We start from the raw sequence: 14,105 nt of genomic DNA, 5'->3' as shown, positions 1-14,105 counted from the left end.
GGGCATTAGTCACTCAGTACATGAGTTTACATGAGTTTATGCTTCTGTATAAGTATTATGGAAGGAAAATCTGATGTCAAATGGAAGGATCCTGTCACAAATCTGCTATAGTCACTATATTTATCATAAAATACAACACTATTTTTAAATCCCGTGAACTTTTTTTTCAATAGATAAGGGTAGGTTAAAAGGTACTTAACCTAAATCAAAAATTAAGCCAAACAAATATAAAATTCTAAATTTTTATTTTTCTATGGAAATATGATTTTTTTCCAATTGCAAAATACTTGATTTGATCTACCAGAAAAGAAAATACATTATTCAACTAAATTAAGGGAGGCAACTGAACTTATAATATTTTTACATATGTAAACTTACATATGTAAGTAAATTACATTTTCTAAACTTATTTAGACACATTTGGATGCTGTGCTAATTTAGGCAACTGGCAGTTTGTCGTGTTTCAAAGGAAGTGACATTTTAAGATAAAATATTACATTACAAGAAATATTGTTGATGACAAATGTAATGTGGTGGTTTTGAATTCAAATCATTTTTATGCCAAAAAAAATGCTGTCACTCCAACTCGACCATCAGATGAGTCGGCTCAGGTGAGGGCCTGTAATTGCCTCTTAATGGTTTCAGTGGGAACAGGTTGTCACTGGAAGTGCTGCAGGACTAGTGATTAGAAAAAAGTCTCCTGTGATCCTGAGGTTTGGAGCGAGCCGCTAATGGATCGTTCAGAAAGGCGAACCTGAATCGTCTCAGTCCAATTTAAATGAATGCTCTGTCAAACACACCAGAGCTGAGGTGCTGGAAAATGGACACCTGCTAATGAAATTTCTGTAAAACCCAACAGAAGTTTCCAGGGTGAAACGTGTGTGTGCCATGCGTGTGTGTGTTTCACTATTAAACCCATTACAGTACGATGCAATAAAGTTCTCTCTCTCTCTCTCTCTCTCTCTCTCTCTCTCTGTCTGTCTGTCTGTCTGTCTGTCTGTCTGTCTGTCTGTCTGTCTGTCTGTCTGTCTCTCTCTCTGTGCACTGTGTGTGTTACTGCCTCCTTCTCCATAAAGTTTCCCAGTGTTTTCCAGCAGCAGACCTGTTGGAAGTCGGACTAGAGGCCGGCCTCGTGGGCTGCCCCTGCCGCGGCTGTGATTTATCAACCAGCCAGCTCTGATGTGCTCCTCATGGGGCTTCCCAGCCCTTGACAACCTCCTCCAGGCTTGCCTAAACCCAGGAGGTCATTCAGCTCTGAGGCAACCAGGCCATATTGCGGTTAACCATCATTCTTTAAAACAAATAACACTATGATCAATGCTCTGGCCGCTACAGAGGCGGTGAATGTATCCCCAACTGGCCCAGTCCCAGAGCCACTCTGTTCAGTGTCTGAACCATGGTTCAAGCCTCAGACCTGCCACCTTAAGCTGAGCCATCCACCACACAAACAATGTAACAGAGATCCCAAGCCTGAACACCTTTAACTTCCACTCCAGCATCAAATTAGCCTCCCTTACCCAAATTTAACCCTTTGGGAAAACCTGGCCTGAATCGCAGCTTTTCGATAGGAACTCGGCCAAATCATTAGAGGCTTGTCCACCGCTCAAAACATGTTCTAACAATTACAAGGAGGGTTTAATTTTCCTCAAAGACCTCCATCGATCGCAAGAATGGTTTCCCCCCTGAACATAACACAGACTGCACCGCTCTGGCACACTGCACTGTACACCCACACATGGACACAATGAAGAACCATAATGAAACCATCTATCTTCTTGACACTAAAGGCTAGCATACAGAAGGAGCTCACTGTCTTATAAATCTTTCTCGTGACCTCAGCCAGTTTGGTCTGTGCCGCTATTAGGATAGAGATGAAGTGCACCATGGTCGCCATTCTCCTCCTCTTCCGCGTTGAGCACGGAGGTCCGACTGAGCGACTTGGCAGGAGATGTGAGGGAGATGCAGCAGACAAACGGGAGATGAAGTGTTTTGAAGTCGTCTTGAGAAACCTCATAGCCTCCCCCCTCGGGAGCTGACTCTGTTTAACCGATAAAACTGGAGACCCCAAGGTCCCTTGGTTAAGGATCAGTGAGGATCGATGCTCACACAGATATGTTGTGTGTCACTCAAGCCCAGGAAGAGCATAGTTTTCTTGCTTGTGTGTGTGTGTGTGTGTGTGTGTGTGTGTGTGTGTGTGTGTGTGTGTGTGTGAGAGAGAAAGGGAGATCAGACTCATAAATAGCATTTATATGTTAATGTGTGTGCATGTGTTTTGCATCTGTGTGTGCGTGATAATGTTCGCCAAGCCCGCAGACAGAATGCATATGTTTTCAACTGAGTTGTGTCCACGTGTGTGTGTGTGGTTGAAGCTATTTGTATTCATGTGTTTGTGAACGTCTTCGCATGTGATTGTGGAGAGTATACCCAAGACAGCCTGAGTAAAAATGTGTGTGTGTGTGCACGTGTGTGCGCGCGCGCTTTCATGAGTCCGTTGGTGCTGTGTGAGAGAGTGTGAGATAGCGAGGAGTGCCGAGTGTTCGGTCCAAGCACAACAAGAGGTTCCTTATGGACAGAGGAGCCAGTCATGAATCAGGTGTGATACCTGCACCCAGCGTTCGCAGAGCGCCAAAACAAACACAGCCAAAAGTGGAGCCACGTCCAGCTCGCCTTCTCTCTGCGTGGAAGTAATTTCTGAGGTGTTGAAATTGTCACTTTTCCTTTGGTGTTTAAAAAACACATTCATTTGAACTCTCGCACAGAAAGATTTCTACTTCACACAAGGCACTTCTCTCCAGCAGGCTCTGTACAGGCTCACCGGCTCGCGTTAGTGGCTCACTGAGATTTGCATGTACATGTTTGGCCACTAACGATGGACACTGTAGTTCAAATGACTTTAGTTCTTCACATACGGTTTGGATTTTCTTGTTCTTCAAGTTGCTGTTGCTGGCTGTTGTTTAGCTTCAAGATGAGAGGTCACGTCTGTTTTCCTGAGGGTCATAGAGTAGCTGCAATATCAGCAAACACGTTCAAATTAACAATTTCACACAGATATTCCAGTAACAGTGGATCACTTACAACTGTTAGTGGGGTCATGGTAATGACTTTAAAATGGAACTGAAGACATTATCCTCAAATAATCTTTAGTCACAACATGCAAACAAATATAGCCCTTAGAAATGACAGGCGCTCATGTCAGGTTCATCAGCATCCGAATCAGAAAAATTGTTTACATTTGTTTTAACTGTGACTTGGAAATATCAGTAAAAGCTGACAGCAGCAATATTTCCCACTTGTTGAAAAGAACTACAGAAACATCAAAACAAAAGACAGAGTGGATGCAAAGCCAACATCACTGGCTGCTAACATCTAAATAAAATCCAATATCACGCCTAACATAATCAATTTGACTGATTTATAAGTAGCTATGAACTACTACTTGAATCTTGTATGACTCCAAATATGTCACACTTCTAATATAGCTAATTAACATTCCCAAGTCAAAATGTTTTTTTGTTCTGTTTTTCACATTCTGTTGACATTGCATGCAATAGAGATAAATTCTATAAAAAAGAGAAGAAATGTTTCTAATGGCAGCAAAGAGGATAAAATTGATGTGTTTTCAAAACACAGTTACGTTTTTAAGACGGGATTTTTACACCAATTAAGTTTGATAAGAAACTGTAGTTTATTTCTGTGACTCAAGACAACTCAAGAGACGAAACAGTGAAAATTATAAGTGCATATCAGTTCTCTGACAGATTCATCAAGTGAATCGTATGTTGTTGCAATTCAGATGCCATTAGTTTTATTCAGCGCACAGCGTTGATTTCAGAGTAATGTATCTGCTCTCACGCAGCGTTTCCCTGACAGACGCCTTGAACTGCTAAGTTCATCAGTACGTACACGGACATGCCTAGTAATGATGTTACAGTAAACTGATCCATCCGTGTTTTATTGTACCTACTGGAGCCGTGATTTCACATTGTCACGACTGATTTGCAACTTGGGTCGTCTCCAGCTGGCATTTCCAGGCGTGTGTGTGTCTGTATGTGTGTGTGTGTGTGCGTGTCTACAAGCAAATGTACTGATTAATGAGTCGGCCTGTACTTAAGACCTATCTGACAGTTATGGTTTCAAAGCTGATATGAACTGCTTGGTTTACAAGTGAGGTTCCAGGCCAGCCAGGTGTGACACACGGTGGACTGTATGGTTCTGGACAGGCCGTCCTACCGTCCCCATCAGGGGTGCCCTAGCGGACAAAGCCATTTTACAGGAGAGGAGGTGAGTGTTGGGTTTCAGTGTCACGCAGGGGTAACGCTTGCAACTACACTCCTCAACCCCTGCCCTCCTCACCCTGCCTCCCTCAGCACCAGTATCCATTTTGTCCCAGTATACTCCTCACTCCTGTTTCCTCCCCCACTGAGCTCTAGCTGCCATCCCATGACCCACTGCACTCCCAAACTGTTCGTACTTTGTTTCACTGTTGTAAATGTCACCTGAGTTACACTCTCTGCTTTCCACAGACGGCCCTTTATCCGCCACCCTTTTAAAAAAAAGACCCCCACTCACATTTCATGTTTTCTCATTTTTACTACGTGCTAGAGAACGCGTTTCCTCCCGGTTCACTCAGTCATACGATACAACTCACTTTTTTTGCCAGAATGTCTTTCCCTGCATCATATTTTTGTTGTCTGCTTTTTTACACTGGACTCACACTCACAGCAAGGGTGAGTGTACACGTGTGTCTGAGGTTTATCCACAAATCTCAAATTAAGCTGCCCGCTAGTTTATAGCTCTTTGAACCCATTTGTAGGAAAGACGGCATTAAATGAGTATCCCCACTCTTAAGACAGTTTTGGCAGCTGGGTTCACTCATAGTAGCATGCAGTTGTGACATTGAATGGTGCTGAAAGAAAAAAACCTTGAATGAACGTAGCAGTCCTCAAGCCATGTGTCGATGTGGAATTGTACAGCTGTGGGAGATGGCGAAACGTCAGATAAGATCCACGTTGATGTTGTTCTGTGAATGCTCCGTGCTGGAAAGTTCACTTCCCCCTGTGTCACAAAACGCAAACCTCTCATGTGTATTTAAACATATCTAACATTTCGCATTACAGTATGTCTTTGAGTTCAGCTGGAATTTAGGCACGAGGCCCGCGGATCATTAAGCACTTACGATCTTGGATCGTGACTGAACACGATACATTCACACTTGTTCCATGATGCAAGGTCCATATTCTGTAGGGGCCATGAAGGGCCCGGTCTGACAGTGATGACAGCGTGATTAATGCCCACCTCCCGTCCCACTCACACACTCACTTCACGCAGCTAAAGTCTAACTGGCTTGAAGAAAAGCTGCCAACAGGGCCGAACAAGCAGCAGCCAGATTTCATCTGACGAGAAGATAGAAATTGATAAGACTCCGTTTGACTGTGGAAATAAATACCGACTACAGCATTCTACAGAAGTGAATATTGAGAACATTTAGAGAAGGTTTGGTTACTTGAATAGATACTACACTCAAACTTTAAAATGTTCACGTCAATTAGGAAAGAATTGGTATGAAGATAATGCTCCTGCATGGTTCTTCTAAAGCTTTCACTGATTTGAGATTCAACTATCTCAGCACACTGACCGATGGGGACTTAATTTCAGATTTAAATGGCTCAAAAGATTTTCAGGTATTAAACTTGTATTCAGGTTTTTGATATGGCAAACAGGTTTTGAATTATTGTAATTTAGATGCTTTTTTTTTCTGGTGGGCTATAGAAGCAGGTTGGAGTGACCACTAGGCCCCAGGCAAGCTACCAGTGGGAGACATACATATTACTGTGGCAATCTTTTGAAATTAACTTTCAACTACACCCCCACATCCTTTTTTTGGATATGTTTCGCTGAGTCCTTTTCATCAAGTCTCTCAGTCCATGTTTATGTATTTTAATCACCAAGGTGTTAGCAGATGCCTGGAGGAATTTATTTGGCTTTGTTTCTTTGGATTCTCAGTGGGCGACGTGCTGATTGGTCAACTCACGCATCAAGAAAGGGTCACAATTTGTGCTTGTAATTTTGGTGTCACATGCACAGATAAGAGATTTATGTCTGTTTCTCAGACTTTGTGAAACATTTTTGTTGAAAATATGCCTGCACAATTTTTGAATTACTCACACACAAACTATTTCTACAGTTACGGGAAAAAAACATATGAATGTGTTCAAATTATGTGTGTATAATTTTTCACACGTGCACACGTTCTTTTGCAAAAACAATTGCTGCAAAACTTTAATACACATTTTCAAACTTGAATTTGTCAGGGGTTTGTTTGTTTGTTTTACAAATTCACACATTCAAATCTGTGAAAGCATTTTTACATCTTCCTGAGATTTTTACAAAACATCAGTGTAAAACATCAGTTTTGCTACGATTTGATTCTGCAGAACTGACAACAAAACTGACTTTTACACAGATGAACCATTTCCTCACACGGACCTGCGTCCTTACTTTGATGGAAGTATCTCATCCTAACATATCCAAACTAATATTTGGAATGGGGGAAAAAATAGTAAGGTAACACTCACAAATGTCATTATCACCAAATATATTTATTCTCTAAACCATTAAAGCAGTTTGTGGTTGATCCATGTCTTGACAGACAAAGTAAGAGATGCTCTGATGTACAGGAACTCTGCACTTCTGAAACCACCTTTGTTCACCTCAGCACCTTCATTAATAATCCTCCATCGGCTGCTATGAGGGAGTTTGTGTGGAGTCTGAGGAGGTTGTGCGTGCTGAGGGGCCAAACGGTCAGTCAGAGTAAGAGGAGACTCGGGGCTGGCAAGTTGATTCCATGCCAGCCCGGTTCCATGCCAATACAAGCTATCGGGCCAAATAGACAAGCCCCTTGAAGAACTGAGCTGTACTGCCAGAGTATCTCGGCTCTGCCAAGTCTCATGGCAAACTGGGGATCGCTTAATGGAAACCACAGATTAAACCTGAACCTCTACTCTTTTCTTTCTCCGTTTATAAATCTTATGTGATCGTGATGTATGAAATCCCATAAAATTCAGACCAAGTGTCAGCAACATCTTTTAGAGCCATCCAAAATTCGCATATGTAAAATGTTACCTCAATATTTTTTTTATCATAGGAAATGGGTATTTTCCCTGTGTTTTAAAACCATGTCATTAATTATGTTACAATGTTAGCATTTTCCCTTGATGTTTTTATACATCCACTGGTAACGTATCCATGTAATTCATCATGTTAGCATCCAAAATCACTTGAAATGTCATGTATCTCAGTCGGCCCTGAAGTACTGACAAAGTGAAACGTTTATTGTTCATCTGTACCAATGCAAATACAGACCTGTAATGTGTGTAAGATTTGTATAATCGCCTAATTCTGATTTTTCATTTATACAATAAGTAATTTAAAAAACCTCAACAATAGCAGGGATGCAGTTTATTTCCTTTGCATGATTTGTGTGTTCGGTCCTGCGTGCCTCACACAAAGAGTTTATTGAAGCAGGCCGAGCAGTACGGCTTCCCTCCCTGCTCCTTGAAGATGCCTTGGCTGAGCTGCCGCAGACAGAAGGCACACAGAAAGTGCTCGGGGTGAAACTTGCGATCGAGAGCAGAGATGCAACGGCCTGTGATGGGCTCACCGCAGCCGCCGCACAGAGTTCCCTGCCTGGAATGGAAGTGCAGCGAGCAGAGGGGTCGACCGTCCAACTCCATGAAACAGCCGCCGTTGAAAGGCTTCAGACAGTCCTGGACATCGAGACGGAAAGTAGGACGAAAAAGAGGCAGAAGAGAAAAGGTTAGACATGGTAAGGTGGAGCAGAAGGGATTTGGACAAGAATAATAATTATTATTGATCCTACAATATACCATAGTTTTGTATGAAACTGTGACTTTTTAGAGGATCACTGAACAATTCTTTTCCACAGGTCGCAGATGATCAAAACATGGAAATTCATGGGATTCCTTTTCAAAGCCTTTGTGGTGTGTTCACACTAATGCTGACATATCTCTGAGTAGTTATCTTGCTGCTAATGTAAACATTTAAAATAAGCAAAAAATGGAACGGGCCACCCAGTGGCTGCTGTCCTAATTCTGAAATGTTGGATACCAGAATTTATATGGTTGACTAATAAGCATTAGTCCCCTGCTCATAATCCTGCTATTGTGTAATGATAATACAAATTTAATGAAATGTGAATTTCATGGTAAATAATGCTTTTCTAGTCTCTACAATCACTCAACACTACGAGTCACATTCACACACATATTCTCTCAGTGCATCTACAGTTTATCTAGTACTTCTCATCACTCATACATGAAATTATTCACACTTGGGACACTTGGACACACAGACTGGAGGAGCTGGGGTGGAACCACCAACCTTCCCATTAGTGGATAACCCTAAGCTCTACCTCTGGAGCCACAGACAGGCTTTGGTGGAATAACTCCATCAGTGGTTTCAAAGACAAATCTCTGTAGTGTGAGAATCTGTTCAAACAAAAAACCCTATACGGCAACTGGGGAGGTATCAATAATGCTGTAGTATATTCTGAAAAATGGCCAGCTGTAATTTAGCTACGTGATCTATGACAGTGCGGCAACATTACTAACATGGACTTTCATCATAAGAGAAAGCTGAAAAAGAATTCTAGCAGTGTTACTGTTAACAATCTATCAATTACCGCCAGAACAAAGTGCAGCAGTGAAGCTTCATGTGGTCCTGACTGCAGACATTTCTCTTGGCAGACATTTTAACTGGTCACAGCAGCAAAAGCACAGGTGTAAGTCTTAAAATTGGTGATGGCTAGGTTCCATTCCTATGTGCAAGTAAGCCATGACAGTGGGCCAGCGTGAGCAAAAACCAAAGCCTTGGAACACCTGAATGGAAAAATCGATCAATTACATCAGACGCTAATGACTCGTTTAGAAGAGAGTCGTCACATTTTCAGGGTGTGGGAATCTCTCTGCTGTTGACACGTCTGCAGCAACCGCTCGGTGAGAGTGACCAAAAAGCTCAAAGGTGCTAGATTGGATGAACTGCCTCATTTATTTCAAGCAGGAGGTTAATTTAAAAAAAAAAAAAAAATGTAAATACTCAAGCACTTTGGAGTGTCCACGTCCTCCTCTTTGTGGAGTGTTTGACCTCCTGCCTTCCGGAGTGAGAGTTGGGTTAACAACAGCCAGGTAAAACTGTGACCTTGCTGCTCCGTATAAAACAATGTTTAGATTCTGTGCCAGCGCTGAGCCATATAACTGCAGTAATGATTGAGTTAGTTATAGTTGGATGTAGTCCATATTTTAGTAGGTAGGTACAAAGGAACGGTGTATTTTATGTACGTCGCGTTCGGGTTTATGGGAACTATATTTCTACATCATTTTTTAGGGACTGTATAATGTACTCAAAATAAAGTCGAAGTTGCTACCTCATGTCAGAGCATCTCTACTGTGAATGTTTTATGTTGAACAACTGCTGGAGTAAAGCAGAAGTTGAGCTGCACACTGAACCGTTTTTGACCAGATGCTGCATACAGAAGTGGGTTTGAAGAGAATGTAATAGATACCCACACGGAGGAATATGGTTTCCTTGATTTATTTGCATCATTTCAACCACATCGTATTCATCAGGCATACGGTTTTCATCAGCCTTGTGGACAGAATGTTGCAAATAAAGCAAACGCGTGGGTATCTCTCTCATTTATTCTCAGACTCGTGTGTGATTCGGAGCCGTGTGTGTGGTCTGAGGCAAAGAGGCTCACTGCGCAGACGAAGCACTCTGGATGCCAGGTGCCATTGGCTGCAGTCAGGTAGTTCTCCTTCACCGACTCCCCACAGCCTGAGCACTTTGGAGCAAAGAGGTGGTAGAAGTCCTTGCAACAGTATGGCTTTCCATCCTTCTCTAGGAAACCTAGGACAAGTATAAGACACTTAGGAGACGTTGCATATGCTAAAACCTTGAATTATTTGCAAGAATTTGCTGAGGTAGTGGTCTCGTGTGAAGAGAAATGAGTGCACAAGCCTGTAACCTTCAGGGCCAAACAGGCCTCCACAGTGCATACAGAAGAAGTGCTCGGGGTGCCAGGTCTGGTCCAGGGCTGTCAGGACGTTCTGGTAAACCAGCCAGATACAGAAATATTACATCATTCTTTTGCTTCCTTTGAGGATTAGTAAGACTTTTCTCATTTCACATGTTCAGATGTCAGGAAGAATTGTAAAACACAAAGTGAATCGCTGGGAGAGTTGTATTAAATTCTGATTAATGACTTTGGTCTGCAGCTCAGTCAGCAGAACCCCAATAAGGTCTTGTGTTCTATTTTATTAACATGTGGGATATGTCTCGAAGAAAAAAAGAACTATATAACCACTGTGTGTCATCATCCAATTTCACAAAAGATTATTGTGTAAATTAATGGATGTAATACATGACAGAACAAATTAGTGTAGGATAGTTTAGCTGAAGTTTAACTTGTCATACATATTGATTCTGAACAGGTATTTTGTGTTGCCAAATATTTGCCACTTACATTTCTCCACATTTTTTTTAATCGTAGTTTTGTCTTTCTATAACCAAGAATGATCGAACCCTCCTCACCTGAACAATGGGCCCCTTGCAATAAGCACAACGAGGGGAAAAGAGCTGATGGTAGTCTCTGTCACAGTATGGCCGCCCCTCTCTCTCAAAGAAGGCCGTGGTGCTCAGCTCCGTCTTGCAAACCACACACACAAAGTGTTCAGGGTGCCACACTTCACCCAGTGCTGTGATCATCTGGAGAACAGAAGTAAAAATGTAAAAAGGGAAATGTGACGGAATTTGTCACCAAAGTTGTTGCTGTAAGTGCAGATATATAAAGATAGAATCTTTTTTGTTATGCAGATTTGTAAATCTACAACACGTTTTTAAAAAGCTTGCCCTTTTGTATAATGTGACTTGCTATACCTTTCCCACAACGCATTTGTTGCAGGAAGCACAGTGGCCCTTGGCTGTGGTGCGTACGCCTATCTTCTCCAAGTCAGAGCTCAGCCCTCCGAGCAGGTCGTCTATAGTATTTGTTTTCGTGCTCGTGGTCAAGTCCTTTGCCTCTGAACTTGCTGAGCGGCGGCTCTCCTCTTCCTCCTGTTGCCCACCTCCTGTTCTCCTTATCAGCGACTGCTTAGGTGTGAGTGGCGGTGGGGTTTGTGATGACACTGGATCCTACAATAATGATATAATCAAGCACAAATATTTATTTACTTTTGCTTTAAAGTTGAGTATTTTCTAAAATGCCAGAGCTTAACAATGCTCCTCTGTTGAAATCCAATGATTTAAGGCTGTGCAGTGCTGAGATTAGTGCAATGCTGCCCTCTGTTGTTAAATTTAGTTAATTTCACTCCTGTTTATTTCATCAGCATTTCCTGTGAATTATTCTTGAACATTCAAAAAGTTTTGAGAGTATCGACCCTCATTGAGAAAATCATTTCAATCTTTTTTGGGACATGCATGTGAAGACACTATATACCGACCCCTTCTCCCAGACCCATCAGATCTTGCAAGATGGAGTCCAGCTCCTTCGTGGGTGAGTCAGGCTCCACGGAAGCTTCCACGGGAGCTGGGAGATCACTAAAACACAAAGAGAGGCACAATATCCCAAAATTAAAAAATGAACTTCCAATAACACTGATTATTTAATGACCACTGCATTCATTCCTATTAAGGGTACATTTCTGGCACTATGTATTCAGTGTTGTCTGAACATAATCCAGGGTCCCTGATGATGTTTTAACATTATGTAATGTGGCAATATACATTTTAAGAAAACCCTCAAAGTACTAATTGGAACAAATCTGAATTGAACAGAACTTGATAAGTAAAGTTCAAAGAAGACAGATAGTATGATAATGAGATCTCTGTGTAAGTTAAGATGGTTTAAAGGTGAAATAACAACCTCAAAATACTTTTTAATTGATTAATTGACTTTTCTGTTTACACTGTTTACACAATGATGGTGTGAATTAGGAGTCAAGAGGAGCGTTCAGCCTGTGGGTCACCTGTAGACATTTGAGCAGACTGGGCCTTTTTCTTTCTTGCTAAGTCCGACATAGCCTGCACCTGGTACCTGCGGACATGACATCAAAATGTACTGGAGTTTCAGTGGCAGAGGAACCAAGATTAAGTTAATGTGATCATCTGGTCCGTTGAAAAAAAAGGTATTGTTTCTGTTGAGTTGCAAAATGCAGATGTTGACATTTCAAACCCAGGTTGGTCGAGATTAAAGTTCAGCGGCAACAACAGCTGAAATTAGGTGATGATCCAGAAAGCTATGGTACGATATGAAGCTACAATTTGTGTGGTTTCCTGTTCACCTCTCCATCAGCTGTAACATCACTGACACTCCCCGGGGCAGCTGCATTCAGGGCAAGCTCCTCCAACAGCAAATCTGAGGCAGCATAAAGGCCATGAATCTTCCAACCACACTTAAACATAAACAATCATAGGCATGCATGCAGTAAAGTATTCATGTAACCACTAAAAAAACATTAATTGTTCTAGCTGGGTGTTAATTGGTAAAACAGAGGATGTGTTGCATTTGCACGGGGTGGAATAATTCCTGTGAAGTGAGTGAGAGTGATGTATTGATAGAGGGTTTGATGGTGAGTCAGCTTCCTCAGGAAGTGATGGTACAAATGCAAGTTGCAGAAGTGAAACTTGAAATAATGTCGTAACACTGCACACAAACCCAAAATCAAGTTTCTCTCCACTAAATGTAAACGCACACATTTAAGAACATGGCAAGATATTTGAATGAAAAAAGTATTTTCTGGTAAAGTGACCAACATGGCTGGTGATACGATTAGCTTTTTAGCACAATTATCTTTGAAAGTATCGTTTCTCTGATGTAATTTGTTGAACCTTTATTTTGACATGAAAGTCTAATGAGATCAGGAATCCTGGATAAAATGTCATAAAACCAAGAAGTACAATTTAAAAATGATACAATTAAATTTACGATACAAAACCAAAGTAAGACCTTTAATGAATGTAACAAGGTGTAGAAAACAAGTAGCAAAAGTAATTGATTTCAACAGTCTTCATCACGAGGTACAGTTAATAGTGCTCTTAGATTGTACTGTATGAGTCACAGAACACAGCAGGCACGGTGAATTAATTCCAATATCAGTTCTTTATTTAAATTCTTGTTTCCAAGTCAACTGTAAATCTTAGCACATCACACTGATGGAACCACGACAATCACACTGTCGGTACAGTGATCAGTTTAAGCACGATCAACCGAACGAAAGAAAGTCGTCTTACCGAGCTCATCCATGTTGCTTCCGGCTGTCAGCACAAAACCTCTGTGAGTGTGGGTTTTATTTTTATATTTTTTTGTTGCTGCTGCTGGTTAGTTACTAAGGTAACCAAGCCTACTTTCTCAAAACCGGCACTTCCTCTGATGAGATTTCTGTTCGTTTGTGACTGAAACCAAACATAGCCACATTTTGGGGGGGTTGGTGAAGAGGAAACCAAGAACAAATCCTCAACAGTGGAAGTCAGATACCAACTGACATAACAACTGTCTTTGAGTCTCAGTTGTTACATGTGTTTAGGTCTGACGCCTTGACTCAAGTTGTGAATTGATGATTTTGTTTTACTGAATATATTTATATATTTATGGATGTATGATATTAAGCTCACAGTATTGGAAACGTTAACTCCAATTCGGATGGTGTGTGAGTGTTTATAAGGGAAAGCATTTATTTCTGTACAGTTGGAAGAACTTTACATGAAGCTAAGAAATTCATTTAAATAACTATGAAGAGAATAGAAAAACAAATTTGAATTAAATTCAGATAAAACAGAATATAGTTATACTGGCAAAAGCAAACAATACATTTCAGTGTTCACTGTGTCTCTTCACAACTGATTTACACTCCACTCCACAAAGGTTCAATATAATGTTTCATACATAACTTGTTAGTTAAATTAATAAATATACATAAAACACAAAATATAAAATTTAAGGTAGAAATGCACTGTTTTAAATTATGGCCTCATCTGCCATATGAGTGAGTGTTTATGTGTCATAAAGATTAATAGATACTTAATTGATATTT

The 14,105-nt window shown here is 41.1% G+C and overlaps 1 protein-coding gene and 1 long non-coding RNA gene across 5 annotated transcripts in view; one reads left to right on the top strand and one right to left on the bottom strand.

The window, feature by feature from the left end:
• The window catches only part of LOC124850950, a 59,308-nt gene extending 53,034 nt beyond the window's left edge, over window positions 1-6,274 (top strand). Inside the window, exon 3 of the long non-coding RNA XR_007032061.1 lies at window positions 1,077-6,274. This is a non-coding gene — a long non-coding RNA (uncharacterized LOC124850950). The remainder of the gene's footprint in view (window positions 1-1,076) is intronic.
• A 120-nt stretch (window positions 6,275-6,394) lies between these two features.
• Window positions 6,395-13,569, bottom strand: lpxn (leupaxin). Of its 4 annotated transcripts, none has more exons than XM_035646617.2 (9): window positions 13,306-13,569; window positions 12,357-12,430; window positions 12,042-12,109; window positions 11,517-11,613; window positions 10,954-11,208; window positions 10,609-10,782; window positions 10,036-10,124; window positions 9,776-9,924; window positions 6,395-7,766 (listed from the first exon to the last, which is right to left on the bottom strand). In XM_035646617.2, exons 1-9 carry the CDS (start codon window positions 13,316-13,318, stop codon window positions 7,657-7,659), a joined length of 1,029 nt encoding a protein of 342 aa, XP_035502510.1. In that variant the 5' UTR covers window positions 13,319-13,569; the 3' UTR covers window positions 6,395-7,656. The 4 variants fall into 4 exon arrangements, with proteins under 4 accessions (XP_035502510.1, XP_035502508.1, XP_035502509.1 ...); XM_035646615.2 differs by having other exon boundaries at window positions 10,043-10,124; window positions 13,306-13,565; XM_035646616.2 differs by lacking the exon at window positions 12,357-12,430 and having other exon boundaries at window positions 10,043-10,124; window positions 13,306-13,566.
• Window positions 13,570-14,105: the final 536 nt, after the last annotated feature.

Source organism: Scophthalmus maximus, chromosome 13 (assembly GCF_022379125.1).
Source record: "Scophthalmus maximus strain ysfricsl-2021 chromosome 13, ASM2237912v1, whole genome shotgun sequence".
In the NCBI taxonomy this organism is placed as follows: Eukaryota; Metazoa; Chordata; class Actinopteri; order Pleuronectiformes; family Scophthalmidae; genus Scophthalmus; species Scophthalmus maximus.
This window is presented reverse-complemented; position numbering and strand designations above follow the sequence as displayed.

Excerpts from the sequence above, each read along its gene's own strand:
- lpxn (XM_035646615.2), bottom strand. Across the intron at positions 11,209-11,516 it reads TGATGGGTCTGGGAGAAGGG|GATCCAGTGTCATCACAAAC; the intron begins GTCGGTATATAG and ends TCATTATTGTAG. Across the intron at positions 10,125-10,608 it reads GCAAGGGGCCCATTGTTCAG|AACGTCCTGACAGCCCTGGA; the intron begins GTGAGGAGGGTT and ends CTGGTTTACCAG.